At 37.9% G+C, this 25,835-nt stretch overlaps 1 protein-coding gene across 1 annotated transcript; it reads right to left on the reverse strand.

Annotated features, from left to right (window-relative positions):
* Nucleotides 1–5,125: 5,125 nt before the first annotated feature.
* Nucleotides 5,126–25,493, reverse strand: TMEM182 (transmembrane protein 182). The gene is made up of 5 exons (XM_071430772.1): nt 24,965–25,493; nt 24,402–24,501; nt 22,902–23,000; nt 14,210–14,347; nt 5,126–6,202 (listed from the first exon to the last, which is right to left on the reverse strand). Exons 1-5 carry the CDS (start codon nt 25,103–25,105, stop codon nt 5,979–5,981), a joined length of 702 nt encoding a protein of 233 aa, XP_071286873.1. The 5' UTR covers nt 25,106–25,493; the 3' UTR covers nt 5,126–5,978.
* Between the last annotated feature and the right edge of the window lie 342 nt (nt 25,494–25,835).

Consider the following 25,835-nt stretch of genomic DNA (forward strand, 5'->3'; position numbering starts at 1 on the left):
AGACATGTACACGGACATGTAGTCTCAGAGACTGCATTCTTAGCTGTCCCACGTGTGGGCCCTGCAGGAGCTCACAAAGCTCTTCAGGCTCCTCTCAGTGCCAGGCACAAGCAGGACTGTTCTGTGCATGGTGCAGCACACCAGTGCCTCAAAGGCTGAGGTGCTTCAAGGGAAGCTTAACACTTCCCTCCCTAAAGCCTATTTCTCAGGGAAAGCTGAAAGGGTGCTCTTGTTCTGGATTATGTGCTGTACATGACAAAGAACCAAGATACTTAACACAAGTCCCAGAACGTACAGGAATATGCTGTACATATTGCTTTGACTAGCAACTTGCTATTTAAAGTTCAGGGCAAAGATTTAAACCCCAAAAAGATTTTTTTCATAATTGCAGGGTTCAGGAGAGGGGGAGGATGATGATGTACAAATGGGCAGGACGTCAGAAAATAGGAGTAAAAAAAAAGGATTACATAAAAAACTTCAGTTTCCTAATCAAGACTCACTGGAGCTTCTTTGAAAGCACTATCCCATATTTCCTGAGAGAGGTTAAATGCAAGCTGATCACTCCAGCTCCTGAATTTAATACATCTATCAGAGTTCACAATGAGCTGGGCATGAGATCAGTCACTTTGTTTTCCATGGAAAATTCTCCTGTTTTACATTAATAGAATAACTAAATTCCCTACTAAATACTGTGTATTTATCGGTTAATTCTTCTTGGGACTAGCTTTTCTTAACTTTGTTCAATGTTTTGTAAAATTCAAGATTAGTCTTATGATATTAAGAGCAGGTTTCAAATCTAGTTCAGATCTCATAAAGATATCCTCTCTGCTACAAAATCTCACTCTGGACTGAACATAAAAAGACAAAATTAGTCCTTTTCAAGACAGAATCATCAAAGATCAGTGCCCATCAAAGAGCTTTACTTGGAGGAATAAAGAAAGAGGCCAAATTTCAAGATAATGCAGACAGTCAGTGAGACTGGAGTGCTTGAAGCTGCTGGAATTTTTTTAAGTCATTCACAAATACTATATCTACCCTTGACAGGTCATTTCATTCTATTTAGCACTTTTTATTCTCTGTGGTTTATAAGCTCTTAAGCAAATGTAAGAGGGAGGAAAAGCTAACGTGTCTGATAATACACTATATCAGGCTGACAACCTAACTGAATTTCCCCTGTGGTGCTAGCAAAATGCTGTTCCAAAAAGTAATAATGCATACAACCAAAAAAAAAAAAAGAGAGAGAAAAAGGGGTAAAAGGGATCATAGAGATCATGCCGTCACATTTAATTTCAGAGAACAAAACCTGAAGCTGATTTCTCTTTAGATCAGTTGTATACCAGTTGGAACATGGGTGCCTAGCACTGCGACAGAGTAATATGATCTGAGCTTTAAATAGCTGCCAAATAACCATGTGGTGGCTGGCAGCATTAAACGTGTTGCAATGAGAATGATCTGTTTCAAAGTAAAGCCACATAACAGAGGATTAGTCAATCTGATGTGGTATAGAAGAGGAGGGGGGAACGTTTTTCATTATCCTTCTGGGTTTCTTTCTGGTTTAAACGTCTTCCAACTCAAAGATGCATTAATTTAAGCTCTTTCTCTTAATGGTTTAAAACCTGAACCATGTCCAGGTCATTTCAGATAACATCTCCTAAGGTACCCGGGTACAAGGTGGGGAGTAAGTGTGACAAATGTGAAGTAACACCACTGAGACTGTTCCCTTGATTTAACCTAGTACAGAGTGGCTGCCTCTCAGTGTGAAAGGCACCTTCCCTGCACAGAGCTGCTCTCCACCATCCAACCCCCCCACTCCACCACCATCCCCCCACTTCCCTAGTTTGTACCAAATGCATTCTTGCCAGATTTTAGGAACAGATAAGGAACAGATCCACAGCAAGTAACATGGGGTGATTTGTACTCCAAGCCCTTTCCTTATCCTCACAGCAAAATGTTGAGCCTTGCAGCACTCCATGGGGCCCTTCTGGGCTCTTTGGGATGCAGGAGAAAATCAGGTGCAGTTTAGAGATGACTAATCAGGAGTTGCTGCCATCCCTCCATTCCTTCTTACCTTCAAGTCAAATGGCTCTCCTGACCACTATTGTAAATATGTCTCCTGAGTAGATAAGGCATGTAAGGACTGGAAAGACAGACCAGTTTTGGTCTTAAACTGGTAATGTGAGTGAGAGACACAGAGGGAAAAGTGGTGCTGTAAGAACTTGCGATTCTTCATCCCTTCTGTCACTTTTGATTATAGATGACTGACTTCTGTTTTCAATTTCAGTGTCTCCCCCAACTTCAGCTGCATCAGTTCAGACTTATTGTAAGTTAACAGCAGAATTTCATGTGAACATACTTTATCTAGCCTTCACTGCCTGGGAATCACACTGCCAAAAGGACAAATAAGAACAGAAGAGCCAGAGGAGAGCCAGCTGCTGCATCAGAAGGTAAATAGCTCATTTAAGATGTTCAATATGACTTTGTAAAAGATAATAAGCACAACATACTTTGCAACAAGGATTTTGCAGGAATGAAGACAGCTATAGACATTACCTACAACTGTTTTACTAGCAGTTTACTAGCACACTGCAGAGTACAGTCTCAGCAGCAGCAGGTAGGCACCTTGAGGAGAAAAAAAGCAGGCCTTTTTTTGCATTTCCTCAGAGAAGAACACTGTTTTATCTCATTAATGTAAATGCCAATAAACAGCCACAAATTTCATGAAGGTCAGCTCCAGTGAAACCTACAGCAGCTATCGAAATGAGTTAAAAGAATAAATGGGGAAAATCCTTTTCTGACTGGTCTTGTCTGCAGCTGCCTTTGCCACATTGTGTTGATGCATCCCCCAGGGATCAACAACAGCTGTACAGAGGTCTGGCAGATGGCACCGACAGAGGGACACTCACCTGTCTTTTTCTCCCTCCTTTCTCACCTCCTTCTCCTTATTTTCACACTGCCTCCTTTGCGGGCAGTCATAGTCCTTCCCATGCTTGCACTGGGCAAATGGATGATTTACAGATTGAAAGTAATCAGAAAATGCTTCTTATTTACTCTTCTTCCTCACTCTTCCAAACACATTTCTTAAAAAATAAATCTCTTTTCTTCCAATATGATCACAGGCTATTAAGCCAGCTAGGAAATTATTAAGGAAAAAAAAAAACAACCAAACTCCCAAACTCCTATGGATTTGCGAGGAGCACAGTTCTTTGACCAATTTCACAGAATATTTTGATTAGCGTATTTAATCCTCTTTACAATATTTTATTCTGTTCTCATGAAAATCCCTGCATCCCTGCCAAGGATTTTCTAGACAAAAGCATATCTGGAAGAATGCCACAAAGCAAGTCTCCTTAGCTGGCCTGTCTTCCCCAAGTTCTTACAAACCCATTCCCCTGCACATAGCTCTTTAATGAAATCAGAAGAACAGGAGTTAAACTGTGCTTTTAGGCAATAATCATCCAGAAATGCCTCCCCTCCACCCTTAACACCGTTCCTTGGTCTGCAGCAACTACTTCTTACATGTCATGTGCTTACCTACATACGTTTTTTGGAGGGAGCAGACAAACCCCACCATTTCAGAAGGAGCCTGACTTTCATTTCTGCCACTAAGAGGGAATCCAATTAAAGCAAATTGATAGAGCTACAGACTGCTGCCAACGTAAGAGTTTGAGTGAAAAATTTATGAGGACTCAAGAAATTTCTGCTGGTGTTGGAAAGGCTTTCCAGACATTTCCAAGGGAATCCTCAGAAACACATTAGATCTTGACAGCCATTACATCCACAGTCTGACCCAAAGGGTTGCCTCCAAGAGAGGATGTCTTACACACAAAAGTGTAACTAATTTAGCAGCATAATGGAGAGAGTTCTGAAGATGCACATGGGCTGAATTAAGGGCACCACGGGAGCCTTTGGCTCAATCCTTGCAGAGTTTATTAGTTGCTGCTGCACACATGGTTGGGTTTGCTGGAAGAGGTCCAGCTCTGAGGCACCTCTCAATTCCTCCAGCTTCCAAAAGCTGCAAGAAAGTGGCTCAAGCATATTGCCCCCTTAAGCTCTTGTGGAGAAGGACTCTCCCCTGCAGAGAAGCAGACAGGGCTTGGGATGGGGTACCTAGTCAATAATTCTTGAGTTTACCTTCACAATTACCAGTGAGTGTCCTAGACTATAAAGAGGGCAAAAACCAACAGAATGTATTATTTGAGAAACAGTATGTGATTGTGTAATTAAGGGCAGGAATATAATACCATATGCACAACGAGCAGGGTTAATTTCAGCATTTCCTGACTAACCAACTGCATTATGGTGTAACCCTAATGTTCTCCGCATGGCTATCATTTATGTGGGGTTCATGTATATATATATATATATATATATGAATACTTGGTTAAAATTCACCCATCATACTCTCTGGCACAATAATTAAAAACACCATGTTATTTGCCAATAAAAATATTTTTATGAATTGGTAATTATTCTAAACCTCACAGTCCCAGCTTCCCTACCTCCTACTCTTGTTGTCTTCCTGTTCTATAATGTATAACACTAATCTTGATGAGGGAAAAATAAATAAGTAGCAGGAAAACCTGGAAAGCTTCCAATCACAAAACCTCCCAAAATGGAATAACATCCAATCTGGCTCACCACATCTTCTCTGTGGGCATTCCTTTCCTGCCTTTTAGCAATGCTTTCAGTATTCATAACAGCTGTGGAATTAAGCATTATGAACAAGAACAAACCGACATGAAGCCTTTACTTTTCCCCATCAGTCCCAAACTATTCTGCATCGAGTTACAAAGTGAAAACCAGCATACTCTCAGATGGATTTAATTTCTATTTGGGCCCAATGCCAGACAAAGTTTCCCCATTGTTAAAACTCAACCCCATCTTTTCCATACCATGCATGCAGTCTCATCCTTACCCCATCTTCCACACAGATGTGCGTGCACACACACACACAGAACCAGCCACTCCTACAATGCAGTACCAAATCCATCTCCCTGGCTGTCTTAGCCAGGCTCATTGCTTTCCCTAGCAAGCCTAGTAGGCAAGTTGGATTTGGTCTATAATGCAGATTTTTAACATGTGGGACAATGAAGGCTGCACAAGACACACATTTTCATGTCCTAAATATTGTCTTGATAATAAACCTTTTTAATAAAAAATTAATTTTACACAACCATGAAAATATTTTTTAGAGGAGCCAGTTGTTCCACTGAAAAATAAAAGGGTTAAAGCTTAATTAAAATATTAATGCTATAATTCAAAATACAATTTTGGCATAACTTCAGATAGTGAAGGCATTCTGGCTTACAGGATCATGCAACACATGGATTTCAGAATACAGAAGTATACAGCTTTCAAATGCATACAGAAAAGAGAAATGGGTAATAGAACAGTTAATCTTTTACACATTCATGGCAATTGTCTTCTCTCTTGTCCTCTTCCTATGGATGCTGCATGAACAACTGCACTCTATTTTTATAAAGTGCAGACATGTTTGCTGCTATTAAAGCTAAGGCAAGTAGTGGAAAACAGGAGAGGAGGTAGATTGAATTACTGTGTTTGAATGTTTGCCTTCTCCTCTACCTTATGCCATTCTCTATAAACAGAAGAACAGTATAAATGCTAAAAGATAAATGTATAAAATGTTGATTTGAGGCAATTCATGTTCATGTTTTACTTGCAGAAAAATTTTGTCTTCTTCTGTTTATTAACCTACAAAAATTCTGCTAATAGTACAATGTGAAGAACCACATGTGTACTTTCTAAATAATTAAAAACAACTAGTTGGAACTAAAGGTTGTTTCTTCCTGTACTGAGTTTTGTGTCCCTTACCCTTAAACAAGTAATAGAAGAACTTCCAGAAGTCTGCCTGCACGTTTAAGATCGCCATAATGGTAATAATGTACAAAATTTTGTTCCAGTTTTCACTTGTCACAAAGTTTCACAAGTATTGCTGTATTCCCTTCAGCAGTGTCTGACTAGTCTGAGTGTAAATAAATGTAACGCCCTACCAACAAGAACAGCATTCCTGCTAATAAAGCAAAAAATACTCCTATAGGAGCCAGCATAAACGACCAGCCATAACGTACATAAACAGCAAAGTCTGGGCAATCCATCTTTTTCGTGTTTGTGTAGTTTTCCAGATCAGCCATGGCCTGGACCCAGATGACATACATCACGACTACCAGCGAAAACAAGACACCTGGAAAAGAAACACCAGGTTTTAACAACAGAGTGTGAGACAGATGCTGGATGCATTTACTGCGTTACCTAAAAAGCCACCAATGCCTGAGGTCCTGTCTGCATGGCACTGTCAGCCACCACTGGATAATTTTTGCCTTTGGCTTCCTCTAACTAGCACTACCCCCATCTTGCTCCTGATCTGCACTGAAAGGCATGCTCCCATGACATGGTGATATCTGGTTCTGGTAGGCAGACCTTGGTGACAAAATTCATGCAGGTATTTACTGTTTTGAATTCAGGGGTCAAGGTGGGGGAAGGAGGGGGAAGGGAGTGGGACAATCTGGGAAAAAAATGTACTTTTGATTCCCAAACTCTGGCATTGTTTTTATTGGTTTTATGGATGAGATATAGAAAGGAGTGGGAAATCTTTCTATTATCTTCACCTCTCTGCATTTGCTTCTTTATTCTTCTGAAAAGGGCTGTGTTTGGAACACAAAATTTCAGAGTATTCTACTCAAATATTTTGCATAAAAATTCAAATGCATTTAATTCAAAATCATCCACCTTTATAAAAGAAGCTCTTGGTAGAAGAAAAAAACCCAACAATAATTAAATAATAACTATGAAGCAGGCTATTAGGAATAACCTCAAATTGGATACAACAGTTTCCTGAAATTAATCCACCACATAATTCACAGCCTTTTCCAAACCACTCCTCTGAAAGGCCTTTGAATTGTTTATACATTATAGTAATAGGAGCACATGTCCTTACAAACTTCGATAATCTCCTTGTTACTATACACCAGAAGGAGATATAAGAAGAAAGTGCTTTCCAGAGTATCAGTTGCATTCCTAATATTTCATTTCACTTTAGAGGAATGTGGACACTTGAGAAATGCAAGCCTGCAGAACAGATGCTCCAGAAGAAGATCTGCTGGAGGACTGAGGGCACGAGCCTAAATTTTTTGCATGCTTCAGCCTGTACCCATTTGCTCCCTGAGCTCCAGCTGTCACAGCAAAGTTGCAGCAGCAGGACCATCCATTCCAGCAATCAAATACTTGAGGGGCACCACCCCATCACATTTTTATCCCAGAATGTTTAGGTGCCTCATTAAAACACAACTCAGTGCACAGTCCTGGGAACACTTACTGCCAAACTTGAGGTTACCAGCTGTAAGTCACAGGTATTTGTGGTCTCTTCTCCATCCTGCTAAATACTTGCAATGCAACCTTGAACAAATGTGATATTTGCGGCAAAACCCACAAGTGCACTTTGGAAACACCCATGGCCAGGGATTTTCTTCCATATCCACATGTCCTGGTAACCTTTGATGGTTACCTTTCCCCATCCCCAACCTGAGATGCTGCCTCAGAACCTCCTTTCCCACCCTTTCTGCCCATTTACCAGGGAGCAGCTCTTGTCTCACTCCCTCATTTGATGCAGACAAAACCAGATAGGTTAGGTGGAGCAGCTTAACCTGGTAATCTGGTGATATTCCTGCTATTGCTTTATGGAAAAAATATAATATCTTTACATGCATCCTGAATTTCTGACAGGTGAGAGCTCATGGCTCAATCCTTAAAAACATTATCTTTTGAAGACCAACAAAAAAGGGCTGAGGCATAATCAAAACATTCCCAAAGGATCTGCAGTTTCTAAGAGGCTGAAATAGTAGTAGAAAAACTAAATAAAGAAGGAGGCAGACACATTTCATGTCTATGAAATACACTTCCAGGATTACATTTTTTTTGCTAAGGTTCAAATTCCTAACAAAGTTTGGAAAAACCCAACACTCAACTCTAAGAGGCATAAATTCAATTTCTAAAGTATTTTACCTAAGTAAAACTCAATTTTGATGGAATTTAGTACTGTGCTTGTATTAAACATAAAACCACTGAAACAATCAGAGAGAAGGATCGCCTTAGGGCCAGACAAGAAGAATAAGAAATTAAATTGAAAACTCTTCAAATATAATTCAAATTGAGCAGAAGATTCCTATAACAGAACATCTAATGATAACAGGTAATGTGGGCAACACAGGAAAATTAGAACAAAACAGAGCTAGTAACTTTTGATTAAAAAAGTAGAAAGATTCTGGGAAAAATTCATAAATGGAGTTATTAGATATCTGGATTTTGTTCAAGGTTTCAAAATTTGAACAAAAAATTATAGCACTAAGATTTGGAAAGATACATTAATAATCTGGCAAAATCCACAAGGACATTTGAATTTACCTCTTCAATTGACTGTGCCTATGCATTTTCAAACTAGTTCTCTATTTAATCTCTGCATAGGGGAAAACTTAGTCGAAATCAATAATAATTCCAAAAGTAGTGATGCATATTCTGTTACTATAGCAGCAGGTAAGTATAACCAGGCCTTGCACATCTGGAAAGCCCTCTGGCATCCTGGGTAGAGCAGAGTTATGTAGAACAGTTAGTCAAAAACATCCATCATTAAAACAAAACTGCATCAAAGGTGCTTTAATCTAGAAATGGGCACCCCTTGCTCTTCAGACACTCTGAAGCAACAGCTAGGTGGTTAAACTAGAATCAACACCATGTAGGTGCAAAATAGCAAGCCAGGGCTGCCAGTGGTAAAACAACTTCAGGGAATCTATCATCCATCGGGTGTGATTTCACAGCAAGCTGTTACACCTGTGAGTGGCAAATTGTTGGGTATGGAAATTTTCAGAAGAAATGTATGTCAAGCAGAGATAAATGTCCTTTCTTAAAAGGGAAGAAAAAGAAAGGAAGAGTATGCAAACCCTCTTAGTTAATTAAGGCACTAAAGGAGTATTTAAGCGGTCTCATCACCTGCTAATGGAGACTAATTAATAGGTGTATTACTTAGCATGTTCAATAAATATCTTGAACAATAGTATTAGGCTAAGTAAGAACTGACCATGTCCTGTTGCCACCATCAGTATTTCATTCATTAGCACTCCTTTTGTCTAATTTTCACAGAGTTATGACTTCACGGGAGTTAAGCTCTTAGAAGTTCACTGAATGTATATTTATCCTGAGAAATCTGCTCCTGCACTCTTGCACTGACAAATCTATTGTGAATGTTGTGAACTCTCAAAGGCAAGCTCCAAGACAAAATTACTGAGATTGAAAAAAAACCAAAATCCACAATTTCTTGAAGCAAATATTTTTCAGAACAATGTGTGCTGTGATATATCTCTACATTTTTGGCATTTAGACCTTTTTCATAGAGTGCAGGCATCCTTTTGCCTTTGCCTTTTAGTGAATAAAAAATAGCAGTTGCATGAATCAGTAATGATGAGGGAAATTATTCCTAAAACATGAAATATGTCTGAGAGAGATTAAGACAAATAAATACTTCCCTCCTACTCCTTTTTCTTTCTTTTTTTCCATTTTCCTTTTTTTTTTATAAACACACGTTTGAAACACAGCACTGTGCAGTGTGATAAGACATGGACTTCTCTGAGGTCACTCTTTTCCGTCTTTCACATTCATTCTTTTGAATTTCTTTCAAACAAATACTTGTGCATATTGTAGAGGAGAAAGAATACAGAACCTTTAGAAATGTCTGTGAATTCAAGAAGCAGTTTGCTGGCCTTTAGTACTGATTCTTCCCACGTAGAAATGCCTTTCACTTGTCAATGGTGAATGGCTGTTTATGGCATGAATCTTTTACTATGCAGACATGAAGACAACAGGTGCTGAAAAGAATGATGTGAGCTTTTTACTTATGCCTGGAAGTTTAGAACTCTTTATCTCACTTGAGGAAAACTTCTGTGTGTGTGTGTAATTTTTTTTATTAAATGCATTTTTCTGTTCTTGTCCTTATTTCAGATTCTACCACCTACCTTGGCCTACTGTGACCTTTATTTAAAAATAGTGGTTGGCATTCTCTGCTGAAGTACTTGCAGAGGATCCCATGCAAAAGTTATGGAAGTAGGTACATGTCTCTGAAAACAGATTTTTGTCGTCATCTAGGATCTCAAACTAAAGTACCATCTTGATTCGCTCTTTTGGCAGGAAGCAGCAGTCATACTTCTAATCTTGTTTCTTCACCAGGGTGTGATTCTGTAATGCTCTGTGCACATCCTGGTATATTGCTTATTGGCATCAGTACAAGAGGACAGTTTTCACTACCAGCAGGCAGAAAGAGGCACAAGGTAATTATGGACTTTACTGAAGTCTGCTCTAAGAGATCATTTTATGTCAGATTTCCCTTCTTTTCCTATGACCTTTGAAGCAACTATAAGGCTTCTCACAGTTTTCAGTACCATAGCTGCTCCTGGACCATCCTCTGATGTTACAGACACGGAGATGAGGCTGCAAAGGCAGAACTCAAATCGCTGACTGTGGTATCATTGAACTGATACTCACTTTTCCCCACAGGTCTTGCAGGTGTAGTTTTACCTGTGGACTCAGGTGGTTAATACAGTTACAAAGTTTTGCTACTCCCAATTAAGGAAAAATGGGTCAGGAAAATGATAGATGGTGTTAATTGTAGTTATGATGGCCACAGAATGGCAAAAGTTAATATCCTAGGACGAATATGAAAGGTAAGACCCAGAACCTAGGAGAACACACTGCAATCTCTGCAGAGAACTGGTAGGCAAGATCCCAAGAGAGGCTGCCTTGAAGGGCAAAGGCTACCTTAAAGGTCAGAGGTCCCAGAAGAATCTGGTGTTGCTCATAGACAATTTCCTTAAAGTACAAGAATGGTCCCTTTATGTGCACAGCAATTCAAGCAGGTCTTGCAAAAATGAAAATTAACCTCATACAGAGCTGCATTAGCAAGAACACCATCATTAGATTTGAAAATATTATCACCCTTTATTCAACACTTGTGATATCATATGTGGTAAGCTATGTCCAGTTTGGGGTCCCCATGTGAAACAGAGGTACTGAAAAACTGAGGTGATGACCACCAAAATGGTTGGAGAACAAGTAGAGGCTGAATGAGCTGGGGAATTTTAGTCTAGAGAAGAATCCAGTCTTCATTTTTCTAAATGGAGTTATAGAAAAGATGGGGATAGATTTTCAGAGACCTACAGACTTGAGAGGATGAGATGTAATAGTCACAAACTGCATCAAGGGCAATACCAGGTGAAAACAAGGAAAGAAGAAAACATTTCTCACAATGAAGTTGGTCAAACTGGGACAAGCACCCAAAGATGCTGTGGAACATTATTGGAGATTTTAAAAACTTGATTGGATAAGGCTCTGAGCTGTCTGATCTAACTTTGAAGACAACCCTGCTCTAAATGGGATGTCAGACTTGATTGCCACAAGAGGTCCTTTTCAACGTAAATTTGTGTCACTCAGGATCTCTGTTTAGGCTTCTTGAATGGGTCCCTCCAAAAGGCAAATCTATCTGCCTTAGCACAGAGAAGGTGAGGTGTCCATCTGAGTGTTTCTTACTGTTGACAACAGAAATTTAAGCAGTTGGTTCATATAAAACAGCTTTCAGATGGCTGAACAGTTGGCAAGAATCTCATTCCCAATAATATCTTCAGCTACTTCCTGAACCCTTAGAGGTCACAACAGATCATGCTACAAGCTACACTCTTCAGTTGAGGGAGAGCTTTTATCTGCTCCTAATTTATAAGTTAAGGTTGCAGAAGGATAAAGATACATCCAATAACATATTTCATCTAACTTATTTTTAAGACAAGTAGGAAAATTACATTTTCCTCTTCTTAAAAAGAAGAACTTCTTCCTAACTTCCAAAGAACAATCATCTAGTCTAACTTCCTTCTCGGAAGACTATTCTTTACAGTATAACACATACTTGAATTTTGTGGTAAGACATCATCCAGGCTCTTTCAAAACAATGTGCATAATTCCTTTTTTTTTTTCTTCAAAACAACTTGCTGGTTTCTGTCTTAGAAGAACTCTTAACTTCACCAAATCTAAGTCACATTAATCTAAGTCACATTACATCTTTTCATTTTCCCATTAGGCCTGTGTTTAAGTAGATGCAGACCCTGGCTGCATCCTGATCACATGTTTGAGAAGTGATAAATATGCCCCACTTCTCATCACTCTCCCCTTCCATGCCCTGCTTTGATTTGGCAGGCAGTTAAATGAACTCTCTAATCCTGAAGGAGATAGGCACAGGAAGGGATCAGGGCAGCAGGGAGACAGTAGAGCACATCATCCTCTTCTGCATCAGATTCTGTCTTATCTTGCTCTGTCTTGAGCAAACTGAATGGGTCCTATTTTCTCCTGCCACCACCACTTTTTTGACAAATTATAGCAGGATTTTGCTACAGACCTTTGCTTTTCAACAACAGTAATGGTAATAGTAAAAATAACATAGCTTTTTTCTAAAGCCCTGATTGAGAACAGTCCTGAAGTTGAAACATGCTGCATACAGAGAGAGTAAAAAAATCAGGATTTCCCTTGAAGAACATTTGCTCTATAGGGACAAAGGGTAAAAGGGGCACAGACACAGACCCAAGGTCACACACTGGGATAATAAAGCTCACTTAACTTCACATACCTAAAGAAACAGTCTCTCTAGATTCTCTTAGTAAAGGGAAGAGAGGTGTAGGGTTCCTCAATAGCACATTCATCTGATCCAATTAGGCCCCTCTTTCAGTGTGAAATGAATCCCCAGCTGGGGGAACTTCTTACATGCCTACCATTTTTACTGCCATTGAATGTTATTGCCTCTTGCAGGCCTCGTAGGGAAGCCAAGGGAGGCTAGCACAGGCTTGGGGATCTAACTTTCCCCTACCTAAATGAGGGCAATGAACTGACCCAGAGTGGAGAACACAAGCGTCGCTTTGCACCTCTGCCAGTCAGTTCCACATCTTTCAAGTGCCTTTTTCCTCTCAAACAGCTTCTGCTACTTTCTAGTGACAGCTGAGGTTTTTCATGCATTACAAATGCAGAAAAAGAGCAAGACTCACATGGGCTCTTGCCCTGCAAATTAGTGACAAAAAGCATTGAAATATCTTAGAATCTCCGTCAGCCTATGAATATTTTTTGTATGTCTTTTAAAAGTGTGAAGGAGCAATTCTCAAGAGATGAAATGTAAGTATGCAGGATTTTCTTCAACTAAAATATTATAAAATACTTCCCACACTTCACTGAGAGTCCTTTGGAAGGGAATAATGATCACTAGCTGCATATGAAGAGCTTAGAGGTGCAGTGGGTAAGCAAGGTCAGGGGGTCAGTAGGAGAAGCAAAAAGAGAGCCCAGGCCCTGTGGTCCTGACACAGGTGGCTCTGCCCTGTAACACAATATGTTCTCACAGGGCTGCCTCTCATCAGGCTTTAAACCAAGGAGAACAGAGATGGAGCCCATACTATCATTTACATCCTATATAACTATATCTTACACACCAGTGTGACACATTCACAGACTTTTCAAGGTTAAGCAAACAGCATGCCAATGAGCTGTCCACATCAGCTGAGTCCTGGGAGGGTGCATCCTCCACTGTATGTGCGGGTTATGAGGAAGGAGGGAATTCAGTTATTTGTTATCTTTCATTCGCAGAGGTTTAGAGCTCCTACTTACTCATACATGACAACTACTTTGTTTAGCCCCATCACATTCAAAGCATTTTCCTGTATTGGTCATGTATATGTGTTCTGTCTCCCAACTTCTTCAGAATCCACTGTAATCATCTTTTGCATCACTGATAAAGGACTAAACCCTCTCCTTAGCTAAAGCCCTTGAGAATCCTATAAGGCAACATCCTTAAACATGCATTCTTTTTCCTGTTAAAAAAAGTAGATTGAAATTGCAGTGTAATTTCATTATTTGTCCTGGATGTGGGGTTTTTTTAACCTTAACCCAAAGCTTAATATAAGGTTTTTTAACCTTAACCCAAAAATAGCTTTTATAATAGCTTCATGACTAAATAACTGTGCAAAGAACCTGTGTCCAAGGCAAGCATCCACAAGCCAAAGGATTAGAAGCATATGCTTTCTCTTTCTTTTAACCAGGATTGATACAATTTTTGGTTAAGGAAAATGGAAGAAACAACTCATCCTTTCTACTCTATAATTGACTGAGCAAACAGTATACCCACCAGCAATGATGAAAAAGCCTCCTCCTGCTTTGTATAAAATGTGACTGGCAAAAGGAGCTGCACAGATGATGAGGAAACTAGCCACCACAACAGTGAGTACTCCCAGGAGCATGAGAACTGTCCAGAAACCTCGATAAACTAGAGAACAGGAAGACAGAAGAAAAAGAATACAATGCTTTTTAGAACTTATCCAAGTGGCTAAAAAATATTTTTCTTTCCCCTTCTCTTATCACTTGCCTTATTAACAAATGAAACACTAATTTTATTTTGCATATACATTATATATCATGTGGATCAAAATAGGTTTGATTACCAGCCCTTACCTGATGATCATGGAAAACAGCATGGAAGTTATTGTGAATGAAATCCATCTGCTGAATATTTAGCAATACCTTGTAAGATAGCAACCTGACCAAACTGACACTCTTTAGAAAATGGTACAGCAAAGCTATAGCAGTGATTCCTTGGGATAAATGATTAGATTGACAGGATTCAATTATTTTACCAAAATTGTGTGGAAGAAGCAGAGAGCTGCAACATCTTGACACTCCTAGTGCTGAGACTGTATCACCAATAACAATCTGTAAGTTCATTACAATTTACGGCTGGATAATGCTCCTTATGTATAGCCATATTCAGCAGGAGAAGCTTAAGCTAAGAACAGGGAGAAACTAAAAAAAAATGTAAACTGTATTTCTGAAAAACAGCTAAGTGTCTTAAACCAGCCTATTTCTGCTCTAAAGCTCTTTGTGTTTTATTAAATTTAAAATGTGATGTTTCAGAAGCCCGTTAGGCAGTGCCAAGCAGTGCTGAATTAATGGATGCAGCTGGTGATAAATGAGCTGAGAGTTTTGTGACATACTCTGGCCAAAAGAGTCTTTCTAACAATTAGTTTTTAGCTGGTTAATTGCACATCCATTTAACAAAGTCATCATTTTACAAATGCTACAAGAGTGACATAAATTTCTCCCATGAATTTAAAAATTGGTACATTAACACAACCCATTAGTAAAATTATGAGTTGTAAAGATCTCCATCGTCAGATCTGAAAATCTTGAAGCACTGACAATTCAGTCAGTGAAAAACATTTCCACCCAACTGAGGGAAAGCATATAAGCCAGCTGGCAAGTCAGGAAAAGTGTATCACAAAAGAAACTGCCACTTATCATCTGACAGCACCTACTTACTGTTATGGAAAAACACAACCAAGCAACTATTATACTGGTTCATACCCTGGAAGACTCAAATTCATACAGCTTGTTAGAGACAGCTATTCAGTAATAATTCAGGTTTGCTCTCATCTGAAATCTGAAGGCTCACTAGGCATTAGCAGCTCGTGTTTCCCACTAATGTATTCCAAAAGTCTATGGTTTTTAACTTGACCAGCTTAACACAAGTTAAAGAATACATCATCAGCCTTGTAAATGTATTAGCTAGACCACGCTCTCCACATTACATTAGCCACACTTTTTAAATAACACTCTTTTTAATCCAGGCAAACATTCAGAGACATAATTTTCCGCCACACTGATCAGCAGATTTGGGCATAAAAAGGATGAATGTGTCTGAAAATACCTGGCAGAAGGGTTAAGATTGTGGTTTGGTTCATATCCAAGTCTCCACTTCACATAAACAAAAAATTATTGGAGTAGTAGGTAAGAAATAAGGCTATGGCTCAGCAAAGCTGTTAAATGTGTGTGTTGCTTTAAGTACTATACCTCTTATGGGATTTAGGCACCTGTTTAAAGTTAAACACATAGTTAAATGATTCACTTAATGCAAATGGACAGCGAATGGAGACCTAGAAAGGTAAATCTCTCAAGTCCTTCAGTCTTGGGTTTCTGAAGCAATTTCATATTATTTTACTCATGGGGCTACTTTGATAAGCTTCATTGCAATCTCCAAGTCCATGGGACATTACTTCCTCGTTTAAAGCCTAATACCACTAAATCAATCTATAACCACCCAACTCTTTTACATGGGTGGCCCAAGGTACTTCAAAGTCATACTACATAATAGGACACATTGGCCAAAATGAAGCTTGAAAAGCTTTCTTGTATATTATTATGGTCAGTCACCTAAGTCATGGAGCAGTGTTTCTATTTTCTCAATGGAGGAGGACACGAGATTCTCCAGCATTACAAAACCAACATCCATTTTCATTATTCACTCATCATACAGGAAGCTTCCAAGTCTGTTTTTAGTGAGATTTCATGAGAAAAGCTTGATTTGATGCTCAAATATTCTTTGAAACAGAGCACAAAAGAAGTACAAATGTAACTGATGAAAATTCGTTTCAACCTTTCTGTAACTATACAAGAGAAAAGCTATTTCTCTGCTCCAACACTGTAACTATTTAATGCATTGTGGGGGAAATACTGATTTCACCTCGCTATCCCCTGACAGAAGCTTCCATTCTATTTCTCCAAAACAGTTATTTACTCTAAAGAATCACAGATAAAGTATGATTATCCTAATACTTGCTTATTAAGCTAATTCAGTCATTAAACATCAATTAAAAAATGGAGTGTAGTTGACAGGTACAAAGTCTGCTCACAAATCTGTGACTTTTCAAGTAAAATATTACCCCCTCTAATCTGCAAGGCAGAAAGTCATTTGGTTCATTTGTGGCACAGGTCTGAGGAAACACCCTACGAGCACTTAGACTTTCACTTTTGCAAGGGAATTAAAAAGCCCTCATTTTCCTGCAAAGATGGCTCACTTATTTTATGATCTGATCATTTTTGCTTAGATCACATTTCCCATAATCTCTGCCTAGATGGGCAAGATCAATTTCTAAAGGGCTAGTCATTCAAAATAACAGCTCAGGCCTACTGCTGTAATTTAACTTAGCTGTCATCTATAGATAAACACAAAAGAGCAGGTTGAAATTAAATCTTCCTAAGAATGAAATTACTCTTCAAGTCAAAGACTTTGCTGCTCTGAGGTTGAGACACACAATAATAGATAAAATGCAACAGAGGATGCTGCTTTGAATTACTCCTCTTTACATCCCGTGAAAAGGGCTGACACTGTGATCCAAACAGTCTGTTTCAAGAAATAATTGTTTGGTGAACCCATACAAAGTGTATCCATACAGAAGTGTTAACAGAAGTTTGCACAATTTCAAGTCTCACTGAGGTATTTCATAGGATAGCCCACGTTCTGGTCGAGATGACAAGGAGTACCCTTGCCTCTTCCAGATACTTCACAGATGTGTTAGAGTTACCCACCTCAAATACATGCATTATTCTGTGTTTCCTACAACAGAAGAAATAAAGTACAAGCACTACTGCAGAGCGCAAAGTAAACATATCTGCAGTGCTTAAAATCTTAGATAGCATTTCTCTGTGTTGCAAGAGTACTAAACAGAAGGTTTTGTAACTCATCTTGGTAAGGCAGCCCTTTGTTGAGTACAACATTTGCCTAGGAAATGACAGGCAGGCCTAAAAATAAAAAAGACTTAGTGGAAAACAGGAGTACACACAACTGCATCATTGGGCCTGCATAGGAACATTATATTCCTCCAAAATTGCATGACCTGTAGTTTTCCCTTACTACTTGTTTTTCTCACTAAAGATCCTAATTTAGGTCCCTCCAGAGATTTTCACATTATTTGAAAACTAGAAGTATCTGGGTTTGTGCAGTCCCAAATTTTGGAGAAAGGGAGGAAATTACCACAAGCCTTCTTTTCTAGTGTAGTAGATCCCAGCATTGATCACAAACTGAAGTTCCAGATTCATATTTTAAGACGTTACTGATGCATGATTTGAAAGAGAAGCAATAATTAATTTGAAAAGTTACAGAGCTGTATTAGCTACACTCACACTTGCGAAGCAGTCATGGCCACCTCTGGAGCTCCATAATAGTTACACAGGAACAGCCTAGCTAATGTCACAAAGCAACACCCTTCTACTGTTGGAGATGTTAACATCAGCATCATGAAAGCATATCAAGGATTTCACTGCCCTTGCTGACTCAAAGTGTTTTCAAAACACAGCCATCAGACCATACAAGTACTGTGGTCTACCATAAAAACCCAGGCTACTTAATCTTAAATTTAGTATCAACATGAATTGCTAAGCATTATAAAGATGAAAAGCCTTTTGAAACATGTGTTAGTACAATGCCACATAAAAATTTCCAGGGGTAGGTAAAAGGTCTTAGAAAAGTTTCCTTGAACTATCATGGACAAGCTCACATCCAAAAGGGACCATTTCCTGTGATCTGACAGTGGATTGTATTTTAGAATGTGCAGTTTTTTACCTCTCTATTTAATGTAAGAGATATTGAAATGCTTTTGACAAGAGTTTTGTTTGCCACACACAGTGCCAATACAGTGAAAGGCAAAGTGCCTGAACTGCTCTCAACCAGGAGTATCTTCTCCGCAGATAAACAGCTGTAAATGAAATCACCTATCTCAGCAGCAGTACTGTGTTGCCAGGTGTGTCTCCACACACCTGGCAACACAGTAAACCTTGCAAGACTTTTCTCAGCTTCATTCAGCACCCTTTACTATCCCTTAGTAATATTTTTTTTTCAAAAATAGCATTAACACTAATACAAATACAATATTCACAAATACAAATATTCACAAAACGGATACACTGCTTTTTTAAAATCCTTCTTACTTTATAGCTGCTTGGGGGGCTACAGAGATCACACTTATAAATGTACTGTACTACAATCTCTCATGGGCAATTATATGACTATTACATAAGAGCATTTTTTCCCCTAGAAATAGACTACTGCTAACATTTCACTGGTACAACTTCTATTTTCAGATTTCATGGCTGATATTTTCCAGATTACTTTAGGTTAATTTCAACCCATTAACAAACCTGCAAATAAATTTGATTTCACCATTTTAGATTAAACGGTTGCTAAATCAGATTTTTGCTTCAGTTCTATAAACATTGTGTATTATCCATTAGGCATTACTTAAAATGCTGGCAATGTGCCCAGTACTGGACAAAATAAGATACCAATAGTCAGGAAAAAAAATACTGGCAGCTACAAATCAGAGTATTAAAATAATATGCCAGTGCTGCCCCACTAAAATGCTTCCACTTCAGCTTCAAAAGGTGTTGGGGTGATTTACAACAGTTAGGGCACTATTGTATATTTCCAAATTAAGATGAAAAAAATCCCCTTAAAAATAAAAATAATGAATTAGTGACTAAGTGTTAGATTTTTCACTTCTTTTTCTCACAAATAATCTCACTATGGCCAATGGGACTATTTCCATGAGTAAGAACTTTGCACATTTTCCAAAAACAGGCCTAGTATTGTCCTATAGTAAAAGAACTTTAGGAAAGTGTGATTGCCCTTAAACATCAGTGTTAAGTAACCTAATGACATGATATTATGCATGAATCTAGCTAGCATTGAATTAATATTAAAAATACCATACTATTATGTTTTCAGAATAGCCTGATGGGGCAGCTAATCTGTTTATGATTATGCAATAATATGTCTATTTTAAAATATATAGGTTACTGCTGTTGTATTTCTCTTGCCTGGTCTAATTTAATTTTTTTATTCCTAGGTTGTAGTTTACTGCACTTATATACATGAATCATCATAGAATGAATCATCATAAAATGAATCTGCTAGCAACACAATGAGGTGCTAAGTCAACTTAAGAGCTGCACACTATAAAAGTTGTCACTCTAAACCTCTGTGCCATCACAGAAAGTCACTAGAATCAGGCTTCCCCTGAGTTCATTTAGAACCTGTTTCAGGTTAAGAAAAATGACATGGCCTACGAATTTCTTAACATACATTAACCATAAATGATGGATCACACAGCTTTTGATGATACCTTACACTACAGCTAGGGGAAGTCCTCCCCACTCTGTTAAGACTATTTAACAAAACCAATGAATGCACAGAACCATTATAACCATGATTAAAAGATATAGCCAACTGCAATTTCAAAGCAGTGCTATCTAGCCCTGTTCACAGGGCTAGTCATGCATCTAACAGTAATGATTAAATGATCTGATACATTAAAGTATGCATTCAAACCTTCAATATAAGCACCCCATAAGCTTTTCTGCCTTTACATTTACATCTAAGTCTGCAGTCCTTGACACCAAGAGTTCATAGTCTAGGTTTGTATATCAGAATGAACCCAGCCTTTGGTCTAAATCTTTGTAAGGCAGACTGAAACACTAGAGTTCCCCATCCTCAGTGCTTTAAGATTTTTGGGAACTATAACACAAAAGCAAACCCAACATACAAAAAGATGTAAATAAACTAAGAGAGGATAGGTGAATTTGTTTTGAATTCTGGCCCAGAAAAATTCTGAGTCACATTCCTACTAAAGCCAAAGGAGTTATGTCAACAGAGAACTTGGTCCAGACACTGAACTCAAAAAGCATCAGAGATTTCATGTTCCTCAGGCAACTTATCTTTGTCTGAGCTCTTTTAGCTGGATGGTGACACGGCACTCCAACAAACCACACTTGTGTCTCCACACAAGTGACTGCACAAGGAGCTAAAGTTAAATTCAAATTCCTCTAAGATCCAAAAGTCTCTTAAACCAAATCATCTGTAAAAAAGTCACATGCCTCTACTTGTTCAACAACTAATAGTGCTCTGAACAGAAAGTTAGAGATTTTTAGAAAATGTGTTGTATACATGTTTGATTTTTTTAATGAAGTTTAAAGCTCTTTATTCAGCTGTTTCTCTTTCTATGAAAGAGCAAATGAAGATGACAGAAAAATTATTGTTATCTTGCTATATTTTGTTAAAATAGAACTTGATTGACTCACTAAAAATACTATGATAAACCTGGGTAGAAGATTTGGGCTTTTTATCATCCTAAAAAGAGAACATGTCAAGAAAGGTATGAGCCATGAAAATGGTTATATTTTATCAAGAAAGAATAGCAGAACCAAAAAAGGGGACAATAATCTCAAATTTTTGGTAGTTCCCTTTTATTCTAATTTTTGCTGATGCAAAGTATTAGATGCAGACAACTGGATATACAAATCATAAATGAAATCTTGTTCTTCAGGGAACCAAACTGGAGACTTTTGCCACTGGCTTTATAGAGAACCACTTCCTGCACTGGGAGTCAGGAAGAAGAGGATAACCTTCTAGCATTTCTTAATTTAGCAACTCCAGATGAAGCAAGGTTTTTAAAACCTGTTTGCCAAATATCACGGGCATGATTGTCAAACTAGACTAAAGGAGAAACAAGTTTTGAACTAACAGAAGAGATGATGACACAACCTTCTTCATAAAAAGTTGTGAAAGACTCTTGAGCAATCATAACTGTTCTAATAAATAACTCAGCTTGGATGCTGAAAATGAAATGTTGGCATAAAAAACCCCAAACCGTCTTCAGTTTTAATGAGCTCGAAAGCAATCCAACTGTATCTATTTATATAGCAGGAATGGCTCTGAATATACTCTACCTGGGCCAGCATCTATAGTACAGTTCTGCCTACTTTTAATCTCCTAATATGAAATATAGATAGGAAAATTATATTTGAGCAGTGGTTCTTTTGGCAAACATTAACTAAAATTAATTAAACTTTTGATGATATTCCTTCTCCTTTTCTTTTTCTTTGTTTGTCCACTTCTGTGTAATCATGCAATATAATTTGAGGAACCTTTGTGAATGTATGAGTGAATGGTGGAATACAAACTCTGTCTAGGCTATTAGGAGCTGATGACTCTGTCACTTTCAAATGGAAAGATAAACTGTTCTAGATGTGCTGTGAAGTTACAGATTAGATCTCTGAATGGTGAGGTCTGAATTCTTCCTGGACAAACAGTTCATAATTTCTAAAGATTAACAGAACCATTATAATTTTAGTTTATTTTCTTTTTCATGTCTGCAGCATAAAAATTGGATTCTAAAGACAATTCAAGGTTAGCAAAAGCATAATTACAGCCTCAGGACAGGAAGGGATCACTAAGTTCCTTAGTCAGCAAGCTCAGATACATGTAGCATGCACACATCACAGGTTGTTTAAAAAGTCATGTGAAATAGATATCAGAAGTTATTTACTTCAAATGTGTTTGTGTAAAGCTCTTAATATGAATAAACATTCCTGGTATTTTTATCTCTGTCCTAAGTGTTGTAAAGACAGATCTTTCTAGGCACTATTCAAACATAAAATTTTCTATTAATGTTTATCTTTCACATGTATATAAATATATACTCACATGTATCTCTGTTGCAGTACAAGAATTTCTCGGTGAAGTATATCTGAGTCACTTAAACTCAGATAGCATCAAGGCTCTGCTCCTACTTCCACATAAAGTAAAAATGCAGTAGATTTCCATACGTGTTTATTTATTTAACAAAAACAAAACCCCCGAAAAAAAAAAAAAATTCCAACCAAAACCAGTTTTATTGAAATACATGACAATAAGTACTTGTTTAATGTGTTCAGCCCAGGGAAGATAATTACTACGTTGGAGAAAAACAACACTAAACAGGAAACGTCTCTGTTTTTTTTGGTTTTGGGTTTTTTTTTTCAGTTAAGTATTATTTATGTGCTTTGTTAAACAGGGGCTTAAATATTCATGTTGTAAAACTATGAGAAGTATGAAATACCAAAATTCTGTTAATTAAACTGTGTGGAGCGATAAGGCTGTTTTATTTTGAAGCATCCAAATTGTTTTCTTGAAACTATGGGCATTGTATTCATTTGCACCAAACAATACTTACTGATTGCAGAGTCATAGGAGGTGGAGTTGTGTTCATCTCGGAGAAGAGGAAATGGGGACAGGTAAGCATGTGTACAATTCTTAGAAGGTGACTGGTTGGCTAAAAATGAAAGAAAGCTAAAGATTAATATTTTACTGCCTTAACAATATTGTGTGCCTATTCTTCAAATGGGCAAACTGAGCTTCATAGGTCAAGATTTCAGGTCCGTTCCTAGGCAACATCTTACAGTGAATTTGGTTTGGTAAGAGACTCAAGCCTTGTTATCCAAACAAGAATATTCCTTAAAGAGCAGTACAGATTTGTACCCTGGGACAGTAAATGAGCCCTGCTGAAAGCACACTGCAATTTATATGTGATGCATATGTATGCCTTTGCATGCATATGTACCTTTCTCATTTGAGGGTTAGTTATATTCTCATTATTACATGTGCAGAAAAAAAAAAACACAACCAAATAAACAAAATCCAGGCAATTACTTTTTCTTTTGTGAAAGAACAATGAAAATATCAAGCATCTTCAGAGAGTTTACTATGGCCACAAGTAAGAGTCCAGTCTATGGAATGAATATCCTCCAGAAACGAATAATTTCACCCTTTATACTAAATATTTCTAAAAATATCAAAAAATTCTTCCTGGCAAAAGACAAAAGTTGACTATAACTTAAACCCCATCTAAGTTTCAGATTCCTGACCACATAATTTTCAAATAAATAACAAGAGGAAATTAACTACAGTAAATATTACATTTTCCACCCAAGATAAAGCAATATATTTGGCAAAATATGGGCTATTGAAGTCAAATCTGCATGATGGCACCTGCTTTTCACAAAGATTATGGAAATCTTGCAATAAGGTGAGCGAGCTCCCTACCTCAGAGGGAGTGCCAAAGACTGGAGAAGAAATTTTGCTTGATTTCTAAATGGGAGGTTTTGGTTGTAAAATACTCTCTGATCTTGTAATTCTATCTATCTTAGAATCCTGGATGTAGTGGAAGAAAGCAACGGGTCATCTGTGAATGTAATAAAGAAACTCTTCTGGAGACGGTGTGTCCTACACCATTTTCACTGTGGAGTTGCCCATTCCCTTCTTAACCTACTTGTAGTCAGTTAAGAACAGATAGAGGAACCCCCCAAGCAAAAATTCCTGGACCAGGCTAACCACTAAGCTCTTTTTTCCCTACTTAACAGAAATAAACCAACTGTTTAACAGTAAGTGGTAAAGGACTTTGTAGCTAAGAATGGACTCAGGTTAGCAGGGCATCCATAACAATCACAGTGTAATCTGATAGCTAAACTTGTACCATTTTGTCCTGGGGTTTCCTATAGATTACAAGAGTGTGTGTCAAGAATTTATTTTAGGGTAGCTGAAGAACCTGATCCCCAAAGAAGCCATGAAATCTAATGATTCAGAAGACAGAAGGAAAAACAAAAAAAGAACAACAAACCCCAACAATTATGAGAACAAACTACTGTAGATAAAGTAAAAGGAAAAAATTACTTACTATACCAAAACTTCCACATGCTGCCATTATTATCTCCTACATTTCCACTAAACCAGCACCTCCAGAAGAAGCCTTCATGATGGAAAGTGGCCTTCTCTCCCTACAGAAAAAGGAAAAAAAGAAAAAGAACGCCATTATCATACAATTTTTGAATGGCAGAAAGAATTAAATGCAATAGAGAAAGCCATTATCATACAATTTTTGAATGGCTGAAAGAATTAAATGCAATTAGATGTTGATGCAAAAAACACTACCATCATAATGACACACAACCTGTCTGAATTTAGGTCAGCTAGAACATTTATAAACAGTCCTTCTTTTGAAAGAATATCATATTGCAAAAGCAGTATCACAAAATAAAAATTCACTTTAGAGTGATTATAAGAGGTTTTGAGGCAGGCTTGTAAGCCTCCAGAAGGACAAAATGAGTATATTCAAAAGTATACACAGAAGTAAATTCTTAGAAAATAAACAAAATTAGTATATTCAAAAGTTTATAAAATAAACACATCCAAGAATTCTACATATATAATTCTAATTATAAATAAAAAGTTCATACTAACCCCAGCACCTTCAGGCACTTCTGAACAAGTTCCTATTTCTGTAGCAAGAAGCCAATAATCTGTTCCAAATGCCACCAAAAAAAGCAAAACCCCCAGAGCTGCAAAGAAGCCTCCAAAAAATATCCCCACACTCAGTTTCATTATTGAAGTTATTAGGAAAAAACAAGACAAAACAAAACACCTTAACTACTGAAAAGGTTAGCAGTAAAATAAATTTAAAACAAATTATTGGGAAAGTAACTAAAAAACTGTATGGAGAAAATAGCTCATATCTGAAGAAGTTTCTCTTCACTTGACTTTCTGCCTGTGCCCTTCTTCCCAATGCCCTGTGAGTCGATTTGTGTCTCCGAATTTGTGTTCCATGTGGCTGACTCAAGTCTGACAGATGAAAAGGCCCTTCTATTTTAGGACACTGATGGCAGAGCTTTGCTCTGTTTCGCTGTCCGGGCGAGGCCAGTCAGAAATAGCTGACCTTCCCCTAACTAATCAGGGATTGACTTGAAATATTATTGCAGCTGGTGCATCATCACCAGTGGAGATGGAGTTGCAATGGCTCTGTCCATCTATGTGAGCAGCGTCACAGAGCACGCAGTAGTAGCAAGGACTTCCAAAGTTCAGGCCTGGTGGTGAATGTTTCCTTAGCTGCTAGCAGGAAAGGAAACATCTTTCAAAGCAAAGAAGTTACTATAAGTCATGTTATAAAAAGAAGGCTGAGGATTTTTTATAGAATTTTAAAATATGGTAGCCAAAATGAAGAGATGCCTCTGAAAAATCCTATATAATAAAAATACAGTTATCTTTAAAAATTTACATCCTTTTCAACAACTTCATTTCATGCCAAGCAGGCCTTCCCAGTCATCTCTCATGGATT

The sequence above is a fragment of the Agelaius tricolor genome, unplaced genomic scaffold (assembly GCF_023055355.1).
Source record: "Agelaius tricolor isolate 1412-34295 unplaced genomic scaffold, bAgeTri1.0.p SCAF_7, whole genome shotgun sequence".
Taxonomy (NCBI): domain Eukaryota; kingdom Metazoa; phylum Chordata; class Aves; order Passeriformes; family Icteridae; genus Agelaius; species Agelaius tricolor.

What these genes read in the sequence shown, in the direction of transcription:
- TMEM182 (XM_071430772.1), bottom strand. Translation starts at nt 25,105, where the DNA reads ATGAAACTGAGTGTGGGGATATTTTTTGGAGGCTTCTTTGCAGCTCTG. An exon ending in AAGTGCCTGAAGGTGCTGGG is followed by an intron (nt 24,502 to 24,964) that starts GTTAGTATGAAC and finishes CTTTTTCTGTAG; the next exon opens with GGAGAGAAGGCCACTTTCCA. An exon ending in CTCCTATGACTCTGCAATCA is followed by an intron (nt 14,348 to 22,901) that starts GTAAGTATTGTT and finishes CCTGTTCTCTAG; the next exon opens with TTTATCGAGGTTTCTGGACA.